We start from the raw sequence: 16,493 nt of genomic DNA on the forward strand, positions 1-16,493 counted from the left end.
GGACGTCCACTGACGTTTAAAATATGTCCTTGACGGACAGACTACTTTTAGACCTATTTTTAACATCCAGGGTTGTTCCTGGTTTACTGGGGTGAATATCATTAGTCCCAGTAACAGCACTTCTTAACTCTTAAACTTAGCTAAGACATGGCTAACATTGCTCTTTTTTTAAATGACCACTAATGACAGAACATACACACACCTCAAGCCTTTTTCCCAATTAAACTAAAATTTACTTGTGCATCATTGGTAGTGTCGCAGTCACACAGGTCCACGGGCCTGGAGGTTGTGGGTTCAATTCCCGCTCCGGGTGACTGTCTGTGAGGAGTTGGTGTGTTCTCTCTGTGTCTGCGTGGGTTTCCTCCCACAGTCCAAAAACACACGTTGGTAGGTGGATTGGCGACTCAAAAGTGTGTGTCTGTGTTGCCCTGTGAAGGACTGGCGCCCCCTCCAGGGTGTATTCCCGCCTTGCGCCCAGTGATTCCAGGTAGGCTCTGGACCCACCGCGACCCTGAACTGGATAAGGGTTACAGATAATGAATGAATGAATGAATCATTGGCACTGACATGGTGGTAGTGTGTTAGTGTGTGTTGCATTAGTTGGAGTGGATCACACAGCAGTGCTACTTGAGTTTTAAACACCTTAGTGTCAAAGTTGGACTGGGATTAAGACACCAACCAAAAAAAAAAAAAGTCCTTTTGGGCAGTGTACAGTGACCACTAGAATTGACCGTCACAAACCGTGCAGCAACAAATGAGCTACTCTCTCTGACTTTACATGGTCACATGTACAAGGTGAACCATAAAGGCAGTTGTGTCTAATCGAGTGGACTGTGAGTGAACAGTGTTTAAAACCTCTAGCAGCACTGCTCTGTCTGATCAACTCATACAGCACAGTATACACTAACACACCACTATCAGGTCAGTGTCACTGCAACACTGAGAGTGACCCACTTCCCAAATCACGGTCCTGACTGTTGAATAGCAGAGTGAAAAAGATTAGAGCAACAGATGGACCACAGTGTAACTGTAGAACTAAAAAGCACATTTAAATGGACAGTGAATGTATTTTTAAAAAATATTTTGGCTGAAAAATGTGTGCATAAAAGTCATGGGCGGTAGGCTGTAGTTGGCAACAGAGGTTAAATACTGGAGTACGACTCTAGGTATGTGTGTGTGTGTGTGAGAGTGTGTGTATGTAAATGAATAGTGTTTCCTGGAGACTTCCTCACTGCCCTCCTGCTCTAAAGCGGCGTCACTCAGAAATAATTCACAGCCGATTCCCACACACAAACACAGCATAGTACAGAACTAGCTGGGCTGAACTGTTTCTCTCTCTCTCTCTGTGTGTGTGTGTGTGTGAGAGAGAGAGTTAGGAAGAGAGAGAGAGAGTGTGTGTGTGTGTGAGAGAGGGAGAGAGAGAGAGAGATAGAGAGGGAGAGTGAAGACCGCTGTAATCTGTGCTCCTCAGGTAAAAGAGCAGAGGATCCGGAACAACTCGAACAGCCAGTTGTTGTCCCGTTTTAGCTTCTTTTTCCCAGCGTGGGGCTGTATTTTCCTGACAGAAGGAAACAGAGCAGGAAAGAAAGCGTGGAGACCTGCTGAAACATGATGGAACTGAAGAAGAATAAGGTCTTCATTCTGCTGGACGTCCTCTGTGTATTTGTAGGTGAGTTAGATAAATAGCGTCTTGTCAACATGGCCGACCCTTTCACTTACAAGTTACTGCTCACTGAGAAAGCATTTAAAAGTCTTGTTCTTTGTACAGTAACGTAAAAATATATACTTACGTACTGTAATTTACACCACTAAGTGTGTTTTTCAGGTGTTGTGTTCAATATTTCACGGATACTTTTCATAGTAGGTGCGTGACAGTGCCTTCAAACCTTGATAGTTGGATATTACCATTCCATATTCTCACAATATTCCAATGAAAAGATGGAAAAGGATAATTATCCACACAGTTTACTCTGAACTAGTGTTTTAGTCAGGACTGGGACTACTGCAGGGACACTTCAAGTCTGAGTCAAGACTGAAGCCAGGGCACATCATATACACCTTTAGAAAAAGTGTGTGTGATATGTCAAGGCTTAGACTGGGCCACATCAACCAGAACCTCAGACCAGAACACATCAAGTTCAAGTTCAAGTCAGAGTCAAGACCAAAACTAGGACATGGAGTCAGAGATGAGACCTTTAGAGAAGTTCTGAATAGAAGTCAGTGGTGGTTGATTGAAATGAATGTTATATTTATACGTTTTGCTGACAACAACTGAGTGAAATGGCATTTAAACTTTAATCTAGACTCATGATAAATGTGTTCCTTGATTGGATGCTGGATAAGAAGTGAAGTGACATGTTTGTCTGCGCTAGCCAATCAGAATGCAGATTTTATTTACGGCGCAGAGAAAGGGCAGTTTATTTTGTTACAGTGCCTAAAGAGTCCAACTGAATTATGAGGTTAATAGCCAAGTTGAATCTAGCACACTGAAACAGAAAATGAGACACTCTCTTTAACTTTTTAGACCTTGGCAGCTCTGGCTGGAGTTCAAAGCCTTCAAAGTAATCAGTAGATTGTTGAAATGGCAAAATTAGTTGGTAGTGATATTATGATCTGGTCTTGCTGAGGTACTGGGCCCTGTTTTAATGCAGTCTTACAGGAGCCTGTAGTAAGTCTCTATTTATTTATTTTTTGTTTTTTCAGCTTCCAGCACAATATCAGTTCTGTTTTGAATTGGAATGGAAAAGAATGTAGATCATCTGCAGTCTTGAAATGCTGACTTGAGATAGACAGACAGAGATTTCATTTAGCAATGTCTTGTTGGCATGCTGTAGTAGGTGAAAGTGTCTTTAACATCACATGCATCTGCCAAATTCCTTGACTGAATTCTAGCTTGAGCAATCTATCAGTGCCTCAGTGGTGCAAACCCTTTTTATTTGCCAACGTTCTAAACTCTGGAAGGCTGCATACCCACGTTTGGGTTTAGAACACGTCTTTAGGCGTTAGGCTACCTTTTAGCATGTGATTCAGTGTTGGAGTCCAAACTGAATTAGTCGTTTTTGCCCGTCTCTCATAAATTCTCCAAAAAATGTTCAATGTTTGTAATGGAACCCATGGTTTTTGGCATTATGACGGGTCTTATTAATCACGAATGCTATCTTTGCATGACCTCTCTCAGCCCTAATAAGGGCATGAATATAACCATAGGGGCACTGTGCTAGTTCTACTCTGTGTGCCTTCAACATTCCCTTATTTCACTGAGTTGGAAGATAGGAAAGCTTGTTAAAAGTCAGTCATTCATATTTACATTTCCAAAGTTCAATCTCTGGTTTATTTACTATGAGGAATGTGTTTCCAAACCACAGCTTTTAACTTCTATACTTATTGACAGCTACGCATCCTTTCAGACCCAAATTGTACAACTGTCTCCTCACAGTCCAAATATTTGGAATTCTAAAATACTTTGACTGTGTCCTTCCTTATGTAAGTGAATAATACTATATCTGATCTACTACAAAAATATCCAGAAAAATTAATAACGTACATAATGGCTACTTTGGGCGGCACGGTGGCGCAGCAGGTAGTGTCACAGTCACACAGCTCCAGGGTCCTGGAGGTTGTGGGTTCGATTCCCGCTCCGGGTGACTGTCTGTGAGGAGTGTGGTGTGTTCTCCCTGTGTGGGTTTCCTCCGGGTGACTGTCTGTGAGGAGTGTGGTGTGTTCTCCCTGTGTCTGCGTGGGTTTCCTCCGGGTGACTGTCTGTGAGGAGTGTGGTGTGTTCTCCCTGTGTCTGCGTGGGTTTCTTCCGGTTATCTCCCACAGTCCAAAAACACGCGTTGGTAGGCGGATTGGTGACTCAAAAGTGTCCGTAGGTGTGAGTGTGTGAGTGAATGTGTGAGTGTGTGTGTTGCCCTGTGAAGGACTGGCGCCCCCTCCAGGGTGTATTCCTGCCTTGCGCCCAATGATTCCAGGTAGGGTCTGGACCCACCGCGACCCTGAACTGGATAAGGGTTACAGATAATGAATGAATGAATGAATAATGGCTACTTTGACTTGTAATTGATATAATGTGTGGGCTGTGATTGGCCGGTATCGTATGACTGAGGCTACAGTGAATCCACACTGTTGCCGGTTATTGAAGGTCAGTAATGGACTTCCCTGAGGTTCCCTCTCTCTGACCAGTCGGCTGGTCCGTGCCGGGCAGGGGTCGCTGGTGTGTGATTTCAGTCAGGCTTCATGCAGTGAAGCAGTCCTAAGTATTTACACTCGTTTGACATGTGGCTACACATTCCTGCACCTGTTTTTATGTGTGTGAAAAGACTCAATCGACCTGGCTTGTTAAGACTTGCTGTGGATTGAGGAGTGTGGTGTGGGGTTTAGTTTCGGGAGTCCCTCTCCTGGGTCTTTCTCTTTGTTCTTTTGTTAAGTTGAAGGGTCTTGTAGGAAATACATATCCCATCGGCCCAGACAAGACCAAATATTTATGGACGTGTTTAGTTTTTCTTCTTCATTTGTCCTAGGCACAAAAGCCACATACAACAAACATTAGCTTTTTTTTGGGTGCAGCTAAGGCTGTGAAAATACACCAAACTCAAACACAATAAATATTTTGGAATCGTTTGCTGTGGTCGTTTCCGAGGACAAATATTGGGACAATGGAAAACTATGTGTTTTAAAGCTCCCATGTAGGTCATTGTATTTTTGTACTGTTTCCCCGGACTCAAACATACATGAACAATTTAAAATATGTTTATTTTTGTATCCATTGGTATCAGTCAGTCTATCACAGCGCTGGACCCGTGTTTATGTGCAAAGTTAAGTTTAAACTGAGCAAAACAAACACAACAAGAGTGGAGAAACAAGAGTGCTTATTAAATAAGGAGAAAAGGCGGCACGGTGGCGCAGCAGGTTAGTGTCGCAGTCACACAGCTCCAGGGACCAGGAGGTTGTGGGTCCCACTCTGGGTGACTATCAATGAGGAGTGTGGTGTGTTCTCCCTGTGCCTGTGTGGGTTTCCTCCGGGTGACTGTCTGTGAGGAGTGTGGTGTGTTCTCCCTGTGTCTGTGGGTTTCCTCCGGGTGACTGTCTGTGAGGAGTGTGGTGTGTTCTCCCTGTGCCTGTGTGGGTTTCCTCCGGGTGACTGTCTGTGAGGAGTGTGGTGTGTTCTCCCTGTGTCTGCGTGGGTTTCCTCCGGGTGACTGTCCGTGAGGAGTGTGGTGTGTTCTCCCTGTGTCTGCGTTGGTTTCCTCCGGGTGACTGTCTGTGAGGAGTGCGGTGTGTTCTCTCTGCGTCTGCGTGGGTTTCCTCTGGGTGACTGTCTGTGAGGTGTGTGGTGTGTTCTCCCTGTGTCCGTGTGGGTTTCCTCCGGGTGCTCCGGTATCCTCCCACGATCCAAAACAAATGCTGGCATTCCGGGTAGGTTCTGGACCCACCGCAACCCTGCAATGGATAAGCAGTTACAGACAATGAATGAATGAGAACAGAGAACCAAGTGAAAATGGCTAAAAAGCTGAACTTCTGCTCCTCGCTGCTGACCGCTGGAACAGGAACAGGCGCTGAGACCGGTCGTTCTGAACAGGGCTGTTTAGACAGTTGGAGAATGTCACATATGTTTTCACTTGTGGAAAAGGGCTATAATATGTTCCCTTTAACACGTTTTGTAGAGTACGTTGGCAGTGGTTTAGTCTCTGAATTTCACCAGTGCAGGTGTGAAAAGCACATTTCAAACGTTTTGAAACTGGAGGCTTGTAATAAGCTTTGCACTGATCACTCAAATCCTGCTTTTAAGGCTGCTTTAGAGTCACCCCCTGTGGGATTTTGTGGTTGGGAAATCCTTGCATAGGAGGATTTGTTGTCTTTGAACCTGGTTGTTTATTTGTTGTGTCGCACAGTTATCCGTCTGCTCGTGGGTTCTTGCGTAAGTGTGATTTGAGCTGCTATAACATGCAGTGTGTGCTGTAGGAATGTATATCAGAAGTGTCTTTATTTTCCTTAGAGGACTTTGGTTTAAGAAGTTACTGGTTCAGGGATTGGGCAGAGAACTGTAGACTGTTTAGTATCGTATTGTCACTGTTAAATATCTCAATTTCAATCTAAGTTAATGTTTTATTAAGCCTTGATTCATTTTCTTTAACATTTTACTAGTTCAATCAATTAAAGAAATACCAGGAGGAAAATACATGGTACAAAACTGAAAAATGTGAGGACACGTGGACACTGTACAAAAGCATAGCCCTAGCTACTGTTAGTCCAGAGATCATAACACTCACACAAGAGACACCAATACTGTTTCTGAAAATATTTTTCAAAAATAGTTGTCCCCACCAGCGCTTCTTTTCAAACTTCAGCAAATGCAATGCCACTGAAAGAGGAGAACGCAGACTGTCCAGACCTGCCTCGTCAGCTGACATATGCCCATGCAAGCCAGAGCTGTATGCAGTGAGATGATGGGAGAGGAGGGGCCGTCCTACCCCCACAACTGTTATGTCTAAGACTTCTGGCTTTGGACGGCTGACGCATCGCTGGGAATCCAACCAGTGCTCCACTGATGTTAGGACCGCTGCGTTAGAACATTTGGTCCATAAAACCTCTTAAACTTAAAAGATAATATGTCTGCAGCCTCCTTATTTGGACATTTTTGAAAAGGATCTGAGGGCATTTTATTCCTTCATGTGTCACACATTTATCTCAAACTGCTGTAAAAAAGTTATACTGATAGCCCAAAATCCCCACACCACACACACACTCACACACACATGCACACCCCTGGCCCAAAGCAGTGTGACGTTCTGCCTAATTTCCTATGGGATCTTATCAAGCCTGTTCCTTCCTCTTCTTTAAAGCTATGCTTTCATTTCGCGTGTCCCTTTTTCTGTCCATTCTCACTGATTACAGCTCTGTTCTTTTTCATCTTTTTCACCTACGCCCATGTTTTCCTCTTCCAGCGTTCATAACCCTGCCAGAAAGCTCAGGACCATTTACACTGTAAACAAATGACAACATTAGTCCCTCCCATTTGTGCGTGTGTGTGTTTTGTGGCTAGTGATACACCGAATCAGAAAATGTTGGGACAGTAAGGAAAAAGCAATAATAATAAAAACAATTTGTTACATTATCTTTAATGTTTGTTATATTATACAGACTGTTTGAACCCAGTTTATTTCCTGCTTTGTCTGGTCAGAATAATTTGGTATTTTAGTATACATCCTACCTGGAGGTTGTGGGTTCGATTCCCGCTCTGGGTGACTGTCTGTGAGGAGTGTGGTGAGTTCTCCCTGTGTCTGCGTGGGTTTCCTTTGGGTGACTGTCTGTGAGGAGTGTGGTGTGTTCTCTCTGTGTCTGCGTGGGTTTCCTCCGGGTGACTGTCTGTGAGGAGTGTGGTGTGTTCTCTCTGTGTCTGCGTGGGTTTCCTCCGGGTGACTGTCTGTGAGGAGTGTGGTGTGTTCTCTCTGTGTCTGCGTGGGTTTCCTCCGGGTGACTGTCTGTGAGGAGTGTGGTGTGTTCTCTCTGTGTCTGCGTGGGTTTCCTCCGGGTGACTGTCTGTGAGGAGTGTGGTGTGTTCTCTCTGTGTCTGCGTGGGTTTCCTCCGGGTGACTGTCTGTGAGGAGTGTGGTGTGTTCTGCATGGGTTTCCTCTGGGTGACTGTCTGTGAGGAGTGTGGTGTGTTCTCTCTGTGTCTGCGTGGGTTTCCTCTGGGTGACTGTCTGTGAGGAGTGTGGTGTGTTCTCCCTGTGTCTGCGTGGGTTTTCTCTGGGTGACTGTCTGTGAGGAGTGTGGTGTGTTCTCCTTGTGTCTGCATGGGTTTCCTCCGGGTGACTGTCTGTGAGGAGTGTGGTGTGTTCTCCCTGTGTCTGCGTGGGTTTCCTCCGGGTGACTGTCTGTGAGGAGTGTGGTGTGTTCTCCCTGTGTCTTCGTGGGTTTCCTCCGCGTGACTGTCTGTGAGGAGTGTGGTGTGTTCTCCCTGTGTCTGCGTGGGTTTCCTCCGGGTGACTGTCTGTGAGGAGTGTGGTGTGTTCTCTCTGTGTCTTCATGGGTTTGCTCCGGGTGCTCCGGTTTCCTCCCACAGTCCAAAAACGCACGTTTTTGGCGACTCAAAAGTGTCCTTAGGTGTGAATGTGTGTCTGTGTTGCCCTGTGAAGGACTGGCGCCCCCTCCAGGGTGTATTCCTGCCTTGCGCCCAATGATTCCAGGTAGGCTCTGGACCCACCGCGACCCTGAACTGGATAAGTGCTTAAAGATAATGAATGAATGAGTATACATCCTTGCCTGCATTTCAGGGATGCAGCACATGCCAGAAATATGTTTGGACAGGGGCTGTTTAGTGCAAGTGATGAGATAAATAACAACAACATAATGTATTGTCAACAGGTGACTGTGATCATGACTTGGTACAAAAACAGAATCCAGGAGTGTTCCACGTACTGGACTGGTCTGTCTACAGTCCTGACCTGTCCCCAGCGGAGAACCTTGAAAGGAAAATTGCGTTTCAAAAATGCAGCAAAAAATGACACCACACTGTTGCACACCTTAAAGTGTGTTTGCAGTAATAAACACTCTAGAGCTTGGTCTCAATGGTGCCAAACATCTTTAATGTGTTGTAAGAAGGAATGGCAGTGTTACACAGTGGTAAATGCTATAACATCCTGGCATTTTGTTTTTAGAGAGTGCTGCAGGCCTGAAATCCAGGGATGGGCGTATATTAACCAATAAAATGAAGTTGAAGGTATTTTATTTGCATTTTCTGTACTGTCTCCTCTTTTTCTTATTTAGTGCTTTCTAACAACAAAGATTGTATTTTAGCTGATTGTCTGACTATATGTCACTTCATTTTTGTGTACGCCACAACTACAGACGTTTTGGAATCACCTGGCATTTGAATATTTGTTGTGTAGTGGTTTCTTACACCGCTGTGAATGAACCAGTACAAGCTACAAGTCCAGAGCCCACCTGGAACCATTGGGCGCAAGGCGGGAACACACCTTGGAGGGGGCGCCAGTCCTTCACAGGGCAACAAACACACTCACACCTATGGACACCCCAATCCACCTACCAACGTGTGTTTTTGGACTGTGGGAGGAAACCGGAGCACCCGGAGGAAACCCACGCGGACACAGGGAGAACACACCAACTCCTCACAGACAGTCACCCGGAGGAAACCCACGCGGACACAGGGAGAACACACCAACTCCTCACAGACAGTCACCCGGAGGAAACCCACGCGGACACAGGGAGAACACACCACACTCCTCACAGACAGTCACCCGGAGGAAACCCACGCGGACACAGGGAGAACACACCAACTCCTCACAGACAGTCACCCAGAGCGGGAATTGAACCCACAACCTCCCGGTTCCTGGAGCTGTGTGACTGCGACACTAACCTGCTGCTTCACCGTGCTGCCCATAAGGAGTGTATATCAATAGCTTAGATTTGGACTTAGAGCATGTTCCCACAGTCAGAAATGTTTGCATTATATATTGACAATAAGAAGTTAAATGATTTTTTATAGTGACTAATCTTGACAGCTCTATCACTGTGTAGCCCAGGTTTATGTGGGATGTCATTCCACAGAGAAGTGTGCTTCAGTGAGGTGTCGGTGTTGGCAGGCTTCACTGTGCTTCTATCAGCTATTCAGCTCTACTGAGCACTCAGAATGCATGAACATAACCATAGACCTCAGAGGAGGAATTGCAGCTTAAGAGTGGGAGGCCCAAAAGTGGTAGAGGTGAAGAGATGAAGAGATGTGCTGGTGAATGGGGGCGGTGGAACATTTCATGGAGAAGAGGACGTCAGGATGAGAGTGCCAGAAAATTTAGCTGACAGAAGAAAGATGTGAAATGAAATGAAACACAACCCAAGCTTTGCTGTAGATGAGAGAGAGAGGGAGAGACAGAGAGAGGCATAGAGAAGAGAGAGAAGAGAGGGAGAAAGAGGGGGGAGAGAGAGAGAATAGAGGGTGAAAGAGAGAGGGGGGGATTTAGAAGAGAGGGATAGAGAAGAGAGAGGGAGAGAGAGAGAGAGAGGGAGAGACAGAGAGAGAGAAAGAGGGAGAGAGAGGGACAGAGAAGTGAGGGAGAGAGGGATAGAGAAGAGAGGCGGAAGAGGGGGGGATTGAGAAGAGAGGGAGAGAGGGATAGAGAAGAGAGAGAGGAAGAGACAGAGAAAGAGGGAAAGAGGGATGGAGAAGTGAGGGAGAGAGAGGGACAGAGAAGTGAGGGAGAGAGGGATAGAGAAGAGAGGGGGAGAGACAGAGGGAGAAAGAGGCGGAAGAGGGGGGGATTGAGAAGAGAGGGAGAGAGGGATAGAGAAGAGAGAGAGGGAGAGACAGAGAAAGAGGGAAAGAGGGATGGAGACGTGAGGGAGAGAGAGGGACAGAGAAGTGAGGGAGAGAGGGATAGAGAAGAGGGGGAGAGACAGAGGGAGAAAGAGGCGGAAGAGAGAGGGGGGGATTGAGAATGGAGGGATAGAGAAGAGAGAGAGGGAGAGACAGAAAGAGGGAAAGAGGGATGGAGAAGTGAGGGAGAGACAGAGGGATAGAGAAGAGAGAGAGAAAGTGAGGGAGAGACGGATAGAGAAGATAGAGGGGGAGAGACAGACAGAGAGAGAGAAAGAGAGGGGTAGAGAAGTGAGGGAGAAACAGAGAGGGAGAGACAGAGAGAGAGAGGGGGGGTAGAGAAGGGAGAGAGGGATAGAGAGCGAGAGAGATTGTAAAATGACAGAAAGCATTGAGCCCTGGTTTGGAACGAATGTATTAGATTTCGTAGTTTGTTTATTCATTGAACACACACACACACACTTCACGTGAGGAGTTAAGGTGTCTTGTCTTTCTCTGTGATACATGATTTTCACTTTGACTTTTTAGTTGAGCAAGGAAAAAAAAATATCTCAGAAATTGTTCAATCGTTAATGATCCAACACATTTTCCAGAGCTCATATGTGAACACAGCTTTGGAGAATGCTAACGTTTATATCAACTCAAGGTCGACTTACGCCGTCTTTATCTTCCGTTTCACAAGGTAGTGATGTAGTGTATTACTTTCATAATCTGTGAAGTCCACTATGTAGGGATTAGGGCTCCATTTGGAACAGGGTGCAGTTTACATCTGGTGCCAGGGTAGAAACAAATAATTAGCCCACTTTTTTTCCCCACCTGGTTCCCAGTATTTTTCCCTTCTTCCACATTTTTATTAGTTCCGTGACGTCCAAACCAATGTCGCCAGGATTTAGCTGGAATTAATGAATAGAATAAGTCCTGGAGATGAAATCTACACAGTTTTAAAATCTACAGTAATATAGAATAAGGTGCAGAATAAGGCAGTGCAGGGTACGGTATAGAGTTTGAGTCTAAGCAGGGCCTAGGTGTTGTTTCTGGTGTAGGTTCGACTCAGAAGCGTGAATTGAACTGTATGGAGACTGTGGAGGTGCTGTGGTAATGTGGTAATAAGTAAGAGCTGGTGCCATGTCACGCAAGTAAGACTGAAAACAAAATATTTTATTAATTTCCTGCGTTGTTGGGAATCAATTCAATCTGTTTTGCTTGAGTCTGAGTATCAGCTGCCAACTCCTCATTTCTGATCGGTTTGGGATGAATTCACATGTGTTGACTTATGTATTTCTGTGCAATGATCCAAAAAGTTCTCTCTCTCTCTCTCTTCTTCTCTAACTCTCTCTCTTCTCTAACTCTCTCTCTCTCTCTTCTTCTTCTCTAACTCTCTCTCTTCTCTCTCTCTTTAACTTTCTCTCTAACTCTCTCTCTTCTCTAACTCTCTCTCTCTCTCTTCTTCTTCTCTAACTCTCTCTCTTCTCTCTCTCTTTAACTTTCTCTCTAACTTTCTCTCTAACTTTCTCTCTCTCTCTCTCTCTCTAACTTTCTCTTTCTCTCTCTCTCTCTCTCTTTCTCTCTCTCTTTAACTTTCTCTCTAACTTTCTCTCTAACTTTCTCTCTCTCTCTCTCTCTCTAACTTTCTCTTTCTCTCTCTCTCTCTCTCTTTCTCTCTCTCTTTTTCTCTCTATCTTCTCTAACTCTCTCTCTTCTCTCTCTCTCTCTCTCTCTCTCTCTCTCTCTCTCTCTCTCTCTCTCTCTAGTCAGCAATGTGTTGCGTGTCAAAGCATGAGCAGATTTATGAAGTCCTGTGTGCAGTGTCCTGTCCAGAGCTGAAGAGTGTGTTGCTCCATCGTCCGGCCGAGCACATTCTCACCCTCAATACATCCTCAATCTGACAGTGTTGCTTCCTCCCCAGGAGAACAACAGCTGCAAGCATAGGGCTCTTCTATTCAACACTTCTTTAAGTAGACAGTTTGTTGACCTTCTCACGAGAGCCGGATACTCTGCTGCTTCTTTATGAAACGTTCTGTTATACTGGTCAGCGTTTTGGAAGCTGCGTTTTGCAACAGTGACCTGAGTCAGTATCAGTTTGACACCAGTAAGACGCGTGCAGAGAGGAGAGCTTCCAGCTGAGGCGGCATAATCTGGAGCAAGCGCTTAAAAATCTTAAAAGCAAAACCATAGAAAACCATGAGTTTCTAAAAGCACAAGGTAGAGATAAAGAGGAAATGGGACTTCTGCTGAAAGACCCCAAAAATGACTGACACTTCATCTTTGAGAGAAAGGAGAGGCCTGAACACTGCCAGCCAATTACTAGAAAAGTCATGCAACACTTCAATAAGATCCTATTTAGATGCTCTCAGAGTTGGACAAATGCCTGCGTTTGACGTGTTAAAGCACCTCCACCAGCAAAGGCTCTGTAGCTTGGGGCTGCAAATCATAAGACAGGCATTTGTCTGAAATTGTCTGACATTTGCTCTCATGCCTGTGGCCAGTTTGTATGCACTGAGAGAGAGGGACTGTTCTAACGAAAGATGGTAAACACAGAACGTCACCTTACTGTGGACCCTACTGAGGCTTACATGGTTTTCCCTGTTCCTGCCCTTAAATAGCAGCAATAGCCTGCCTTCAGGGGTCAGCCACCAGAGTGTTATTCTCCTGCACGTTATCACATAACCCCCTCCTTTATGCTGAGGAGCTGTTTCCCATCATGCGTTTGACCCGCGATGTCGTCTCGGGTGTGCGCGGTCAGTTGAGGACTGAATGTTCACTCTGATTTTTAAATGGGGAAGCTTGTGTGTTAGATACAAAGGCAGTGTCTGAGGGAAGGTCCTTCATTGCTCCGAGGCAAATGCCAACGATGCAGTGAAAAGTCAGAGAGTCACTGCTGAATGAGTTCACTTCAAGCGTGAACTACCTTTGTTTTCCCACAATTCATCACTTGCTTGTGTTTTCTTAGCCTTGGTTGTGCTTTGTCTCTCTCTCTCTCGACATTTCTGTGTCTTTATGAGAGGAAAGCCCTATAAGGTGAGTCAGCTGTGTTTTACCGATAGAGTGAATGCCGCTTAAAAAGAGACTCAAAGGCTTTGTACAGCTTCACACTTATTATTATTATTATTACAGAACAAGATGTTTCAGCTGCTCTTCCAGCTCCGAAATTATATATTAATCAGTAATAATGGTCAAATTGTGGACAGCTTGGTGGCACAGCAAGTAGGATACCGGGATGTGGGTTCTAGTCCCGCTCCGGGTGACTGTCTGTGAGGAGTGTGGCGTGTTCTCCCTGTGTCTGCGTGGGTTTCCTCTGGGTGACTGTCTGTGAGGGGTGTGGTGTGTTCTCCCTGTGTCAGCGTGGGTTTCCTCCGGGTGACTGTCTGTGAGGAGTGTGGTGTGTTCTCCCTGTGTCTGTGTGGGTTTCCTCTGGGTGACTGTCTGTGAGGGGTGTGGCGTGTTCTCCCTGTGTCTGTGTGGGTTTCCTCTGGGCGACTGTCTGTGAGGAGTGTGGTGTGTTCTCTCTGTGTCTGCGTGGGTTTCCTCTGGGTGACTGTCTGCGAGGGGTGTGGCGTGTTCTCCCTGTGTCTGCGTGGGTTTCCTCTGGGTGACTGTCTGTGAGGAGTGTGGCGTGTTCTCCCTGTGTCTGCGTGGGTTTCCTCTGGGTGACTGTCTGTGAGGGGTGTGGTGTGTTCTCCCTGTGTCAGCGTGGGTTTCCTCCGGGTGACTGTCTGTGAGGAGTGTGGTGTGTTCTCCCTGTGTCTGTGTGGGTTTCCTCTGGGTGACTGTCTGTGAGGGGTGTGGCGTGTTCTCCCTGTGTCTGTGTGGGTTTCCTCTGGGCGACTGTCTGTGAGGGGTGTGGCGTGTTCTCCCTGTGTCTGTGTGGGTTTCCTCTGGGCGACTGTCTGTGAGGAGTGTGGTGTGTTCTCCCCGTGTCTGCGTGGGTTTCCTCTGGGTGACTGTCTGTGAGGGGTGTGGTGTGTTCTCCCTGTGTCAGCGTGGGTTTCCTCCGGGTGACTGTCTGTGAGGAGTGTGGTGTGTTCTCCCTGTGTCTGTGTGGGTTTCCTCTGGGTGACTGTCTGTGAGGGGTGTGGCGTGTTCTCCCTGTGTCTGTGTGGGTTTCCTCTGGGCGACTGTCTGTGAGGAGTGTGGTGTGTTCTCTCTGTGTCTGCATGGGTTTCCTCTGGGTGACTGTCTGTGAGGGGTGTGGCGTGTTCTCCCTGTGTCAGCGTGGGTTTCCTCCGGGTGACTGTCTGTGAGGAGTGTGGTGTGTTCTCCCTGTGTCTGCGTGGGTTTCCTCTGGGTGACTGTCTGTGAGGGGTGTGGCGTGTTCTCTCTGTGTCTGCGTGGGTTTCCTCTGGGCGACTGTCTGTGAGGAGTGTGGTGTGTTCTCTCTGTGTCTGCGTGGGTTTCCTCTGGGTGACTGTCTGTGACGGGTGTGGCGTGTTCTCCCTGTGTTAGCGTGGGTTTCCTCCAGGTGACTGTCGGTGAGGAGTGTGGTGTGTTCTCTCTGTGTCTGTGTGGGTTTCCTCCAGAAACAGCGTGAACAGAATGTGAACAGCGTAAAATACTGTAAACCTGTAAAATCACTGACAACTTTATCAGATACATTTCGCTGGTGGAACACACTGACCACTGCAGTGATATTGATGTGTGGGGCAATACCCAAATTATATCCAATCACCAGAACTACAGTCCCAAAGTGACTGTCATTAATGCAGTGTTAATGACTGATGCGCCACAGTTTTTAATCTGTACTCATGAATAGTTTCTCTTACGTGGCCAATGAGGAGTGGAAGTCCCAGGTAGGTGTTTCTACAAAAGTGTCCAGGGTGTGGAAGTGCAGTACAGATGTTTGTAGTAATATTTCACCCAATGTTAATTATTGACTTGTAAGAAATGTGTGTCGATAAAGAGTCCAGGGCATTACTAGAGATTTCCAGTAAAAAAAACAAACAAAAGTTATACAATAGGGACTTCTAATATAGAGGCCAGTGAGTGGAGTATACAGTAAGTGTTTCTAATCAATTGGCCATTGCGTATTACTAAAAAGAGTGACCCAATTGCAGCTAGACCTTGAGACTTGCAGTTCGATGCTTCTTTTGGCTCGCTTCTTTTGTTCTGTCCTTGGCATCTCTGTTGTGCAATGATTTTCTCCCTCTCTTGGTCACGCAAGAAGGACAGGGAGAAGTAGGGAAACTGTAACTTGAGTTTTCACATTCCTATGAGAAACTCACACGGATTCCAGCCACAAGAACTGCTTCTCGCGCAGAGAATCCGGCCTGTCGCCAGTTTTATTTCTGAAAATATGGGTACGGCGTCCCTGTTGTGTACTTAAGGCTTATATAACACACTGAGAGGGGTTTTGTGATTTTGTTGGGTATTTAAAAAGGGACATTTTGGTATGCCACAAAAGCATTTATCTTTCTTCCTGTGCTCGTCTTCTGTCTTTTCCTTCCTTCCTATTTGGGCTAAGGGTTAGCGTATCTGAAAAGCTTCGCTAGTGCATAAAGGTGGAAGTGGAGCGCTATCTCCAAAAGGGCCTGGGAAAGGTGGCGTTTAGGAGGCCGTGCTGCGTTGTGCTTGAAGTGAAGAACTGTTAGTGTTGGCGCTGTTCATTGCCAGTTTATCACTATTTAAGACTTGTGTTGGAGCGCTTTCCAGTGTTGTGCTGTTGTAGACTTTCTGCTGTCCAAGAACTGATTTGGACTTCAAGTATTTATACAGATTATCAGAGCCGGTTTAATGACTGCGTGTTCTAAAAGCCAGCTTTGCCCTGAGAGAAAGCAGGGTGTTTGGCTTGTGGGCAGTGATACCTCAGTGGTGAGCCTTTAGAGGAATCTCAGTGGCTGCTGTTTTGTCCTGATATGATTGTGATATTATGTATATTTTGGCAGTGTCAGGATCTGAAGTGGCAAATAACATGAATAAGTTCTTGCTTCTCCTTTTTTGGGCTATGGGAAAGCAGCCCAGAGTCAAAGGACATGAGGAAGACAAACCATGTCCAAATGTGAATTCTTGCCTGTTTGTTTTCTTAAAGTCATCCCACTTGAAACTCTATAGCCAGATGAGCTTGCATAATGCCTGCGCCGGACAATGGACGGCCTTCTTCCATCAGCTACATTCCCTGCTGACATGGACACAAAGAAGCTACTGGCACAACTCCCCATCACTCTAC

General features: G+C 46.1%; 1 protein-coding gene across 1 annotated transcript in view; it reads left to right on the forward strand.

Moving 5' to 3' along the window:
* Positions 1 to 1,218: 1,218 nt before the first annotated feature.
* LOC136675729 (phospholipid phosphatase 2-like) overlaps positions 1,219 to 16,493 on the forward strand; it is a 30,456-nt gene continuing 15,181 nt past the window's right edge. Inside the window, exon 1 of the mRNA XM_066652453.1 lies at positions 1,219 to 1,669. Coding sequence (XP_066508550.1) covers positions 1,609 to 1,669 — 61 coding nt within the window. The 5' untranslated portion in view covers positions 1,219 to 1,608. The remainder of the gene's footprint in view (positions 1,670 to 16,493) is intronic.

Source organism: Hoplias malabaricus, chromosome X1, assembly GCF_029633855.1.
Source record: "Hoplias malabaricus isolate fHopMal1 chromosome X1, fHopMal1.hap1, whole genome shotgun sequence".
NCBI classification, from domain to species: domain Eukaryota; kingdom Metazoa; phylum Chordata; class Actinopteri; order Characiformes; family Erythrinidae; genus Hoplias; species Hoplias malabaricus.